Source organism: Temnothorax curvispinosus, unplaced genomic scaffold (genome assembly GCF_003070985.1).
Source record: "Temnothorax curvispinosus isolate PA1 unplaced genomic scaffold, ASM307098v1 QBEX01002471.1, whole genome shotgun sequence".
Classification (NCBI taxonomy): domain Eukaryota; kingdom Metazoa; phylum Arthropoda; class Insecta; order Hymenoptera; family Formicidae; genus Temnothorax; species Temnothorax curvispinosus.
This window is the reverse complement of record NW_020212251.1, coordinates 1-4313: the sequence shown is the minus strand read 5'-3', so window position 1 is coordinate 4313 and position 4313 is coordinate 1. Positions and strand designations below refer to the sequence as shown.

The following is a 4313-nucleotide window of genomic DNA, read 5'->3' as shown; positions in this document are numbered from 1 at the left end:
ATTATTTGAAAAAATTTGGCAATTATACCGTTAAATAGAGCAAAGTTTCAGCTTTAAGAATCTGTTTTTTTGAATTGCGGTACAATAATTTTTAAGGGAGTTACAACAATTAAAGTCAAAATGCTTATTTCTTATTCAATCTGCGATAATTCAGTAACAAAAAATTGGAGAAACATTTTTAAAAAAAGATTTTGCAAGGAAAACTTTAAGCTTTTACGTTAGGAAATCAAAAATTTTTGCAGATTTTTTTTGTGCACGTGACAGGCCCACAAAGTGAGAGAAACATTTTCTATTTTGTCCAGCTCGTAGTTTTCTATATGTAAAAATTACCAAACTCACAGAAACTAAAAAATAATAATAACCTTTCGAAAGTAGAGATTTCAAGCTTTAAAATCCTTTTTTTAAATTTAAATTTTGTTCATTTTTAACAAAGTTACAGCTGCTTGAATTTTGCCTATTTAAAAAAAAAAATTTAGTGTTTTTTTAATTTTTGTGAGAAGTGTATATAAATTCTAAGAAATGGAGTAAATTTCCTATCTCCCTTACTCCATTATCAGTGTCTGATTTAATGAGTTTGTTACCGTTGGCGTTTGTTATATCTTCTTTTCGCTTCAATGTAAAGTTTGTAGCACGCGAAAAACATCGACAAACGTACCAGCTAATCGCAGCGGAGAATTTTGAAATGATGCTCTTATGTTTTCGATTCTTGATTGTGGTGGCTTGCACCTCATGTTTTTCCGTGTACCATTGCCGTAACTTTGGCCGTACTGTACGTCGTGTTGTGAATTGAAACAGAGAGACATTTATAAAAGAAAAAAATTTTAGAGCCATGTGAATAAATTACAGCCGAATAACATATTGCGATAGATTTTATTACTGTTTATATCTCAGCAGACACATTTATCTTTAAAATGTACATTAATAAAAATAATACTTTTAAACAGACATGTATATAAGCACCATAAAAGTTTTCAACGGTTTTTTTTGGCGTCACAAAGTGTATTTTTCATTCCGTAATCTATAAATTTGACTAAAATATAAAATTACGATTATATTTTTATATTAATTTTTCTTTAATAGTTATCTCTAATGGGCGCTTTTTACTTTACAGGTTGAGAAATAGAAAACGTGGTCAGAAAACGTTTACGCTTTACGTTTTGCAAACGTTAAAAATGTCTACAGACGACATGCATAGTACGTATCATCTTCACTTTTTTCTCTTTTTTCTTTTTATATATCTTTTTAATTCCAAGAACAGATTCTATAATTAGATTATTGTTTTTTAGGTACAAATTCCGATACAAGTTCCGATGACACTATTCAATCGGGAACATTGCATTTACAGCAGAATGACGCAAGTGACGTTAGTAAAGATTCCGGGTATGAATATGATCCTTTGGACAAATTTGGCTACTTGCTCGACGATGTGGAAGAATCCAAAAAGCAGAATGGACTCTTCGATGTTTTTCATGAACAGTCGAATAAAAAGATGAAACTGAATAGCGGAGAAGCGTTCAGCACTGATGTACCTTTGAAAGAAAAATATATTGGAGAAGATGAAGCAGTAGATGTATCCCAGAAGGTACAGCGGATGATGAAAAAAATTGGATACACGCCAGATAAAGGTCTAGGAAAGGATGACCAAGGTCATGCAGAACCAATAAAACCAGTTACACAATACGATCGAAGAGGATTTGGACATTGCGTGCCAGATCTCAAGGAAGCGAGTCTCAAGTGGAATCCCGAAGAAGAAAAGATAAAGGCTATAGAAGATATCGAATGGTTGCGAAACGTAGGTTTCGATACGCTCCTAGCTGAAGAACTGTTGAAATGGATAAAGTTGGGACCGAAAAAGTCCAGTATAGACGACGAGACCATGTTTTGCAATCCAGAGATTTTAAAGCAGATCATTAGATCTAAAATCATATTTGACAAATTGGATAAGGTGGAGATGCGTAAAGCAAGAACTCGTTCAAATCCGTACGAAACGATAGGTACTGTCAAGTTTTTGAATCGCGCGGCTGTCAAGATGGCGAACATAGACGGAGCGTGCGACTTTATGTTCACGTGTCGGAAGAATTTACATCCCAACGAGTTGCTGTACTTCGCGGATGTGTGTGCTGGGCCGGGTGGCTTCAGCGAATACGTTCTGTCTAGGAAGAAGTGGCATGCCAAAGGATTTGGATTTACTTTGCAAAATAAAAATGATTTTACATTGGACAAGTTCTTTGCTGGTCCGTGCGAGACTTTCCATCCGTTTTATGGCTCCAAAGGCAACGGAGATGTATTTGACGCGCAGAATCAAGAGGACTTTAGGAAGCTTGTGATGAAACATACCAATGGTAAAGGCGTACATTTTATGATGTCTGACGGAAGATTCTTGGTGGAAGGTCGAGAAAATATACAGGAGATTCTATCGAAGCAATTATATCTATGTCATTGTCTAGTGGCACTGATGATAGTGAGACCAGGAGGAGATTTCGTTACAAAGTTGTTCGATTTGTTTACACCTTTTAGCGTTGGGCTTGTCTATCTGATGTACAAGTCTTTCGACAGTATTTCCATTTTCAAGCCCAATAGCTCCAGACCAGCTAATTCGGAACGTTATTTAATATGTAGAAGGAAAAGAGTTGATACACAAACGATAATGGATTATCTCTCTCACGTTAATCACTTGCTTTCGATGAACAACGAGCACAACGACGTAATTGAACTGGTACCTCTCGACGTATTAGAAGCGGACACGGAGTTTATCAGATACCTGAGAAATTCCAACGATATTTTGGGGAAGAAACAGATAGTAAATCTTCTAAAAATTGCGGCATTTTGCGAAGATCCGACACTGAATGAGCCTAAGCAAGCAGATATGCGGAAGGAGTGCCTCAAGTATTGGAACTTGCCGAACAAAACCAGAGTAAGGCCCTTAGTATCAAAGCCGCAAGACAAGGTACAGGAGATATTGGGTGACTCCATAACGTTACTCAGTTGCGACGCAAAGAAATTGAAGAACGACAACGTACAAAGAACTCTATTAAGAACGGGCGAACCATATGATTGGTATTACATGCTGTGCGCTTCAGGCCCGAACATCGAAGAAAATAAATTGCCAACGTTTTATTTAGGTCTAGGAAGAAGAAGAGTGTACCGATATGTAAGAGGTAAATGGGAATCGGTAACAGACGTAAAGATCGAATTACCGTCCAACACACTTGTATATGCTGAACTGGTACACGAATTTAAGCTGATGGAAAATACACTCGCATTACACATTTTGGATGCTTATATGCTCGGTGGAGAAGACATAAGCAAGCTATACATATCCTATAGGTAAGTACATCTTTCTTTTGTTTCGTCAAATATAGTTTAGAAAATTATAAAATGTTAGTAACGCGATTTATATAATAATGATATTGCAATATATTAACTATTGGTATATTCTTATGCATACATTACTTAGAAATATTGAAATTAATTAAACACAGATCAAATTAAATAAGTAACACGTAACATTTGGAGTTTCTCCAAAATTACCCGTATCAACGAATAATATTGCAATATAATTTGTATAGTTCTTATACATTGAATTATAGCAAATGTAAATATCTGTTAAAGATATAAATATAACATACCGTCGAGTAGATTGATTTAAACTTAAATAGATGAATATAAGTTTAATTACTGTGAATAAACATGTACTATTTATAACTAATATTTTGATGTGTAATATTTGATATTTCAGGTATGACCTCACGAAGAAATTTTGCGACGCGCTATGGAAGCCAGCTCCGAACGATTATATTTGCATTCGTGCTAAAAAGAAATTCTTGCTAACACCAGATGTATGCAAGAAATGGCAAGTTTCACAGAAGCTGCCCGCTTCTGTACAGGAATTAGCAAAGAGTCCGATGGAATACGACAACGAGACTGATGCCAAGAAACCTGTGTACGCGGCATTTAACAGTGTGATGTTTCTCCGAAGTATTGCTTTTCCATGGGCACGTCATATTAGCCGAAAGACCAGAGAGTATTACGTTTATAATTTTAATACGAAACAAACCAAATATGAAACTCGAGATAAAATAAACAACAGGCCAGTTGAAGCCGATGCAAATTTCGTTAAAGCGTTTCAAGAACGAATGGTCTGGGATTGGCCGTACAATCCACGTGACACATTGAATTGGACACTTTTTTTCAATTGTTAAATTCGTCGAAGCGTACTTAGCTTGTAGTACAAGAGTGTGTGTACTACGTTTACGCGAGCGTTATTTCTGTAGTAACTTACGATAATTCACTTGTTTACGCGGAGTAAATTA

General features: G+C 35.6%; 1 protein-coding gene across 1 annotated transcript; it reads left to right on the top strand.

Moving 5' to 3' along the window:
* Positions 1–1585: 1585 nt before the first annotated feature.
* On the top strand, positions 1586–4202 carry LOC112451728 (cap-specific mRNA (nucleoside-2'-O-)-methyltransferase 1-like). The gene is made up of 2 exons (XM_025011551.1): positions 1586–3327; positions 3740–4202. The coding sequence occupies exons 1-2, from the start codon at positions 1592–1594 to the stop codon at positions 4200–4202; spliced, it is 2199 nt and encodes a 732-aa protein (XP_024867319.1). The 5' UTR covers positions 1586–1591.
* The last annotated feature ends 111 nt before the right edge of the window (positions 4203–4313 follow it).

Excerpts from the sequence above, each read along its gene's own strand:
- LOC112451728 (XM_025011551.1), top strand. The coding sequence starts at position 1,592 with ATGATGAAAAAAATTGGATACACGCCAGATAAAGGTCTAGGAAAGGAT. Across the intron at positions 3,328-3,739 it reads AAGCTATACATATCCTATAG|GTATGACCTCACGAAGAAAT; the intron begins GTAAGTACATCT and ends TTGATATTTCAG.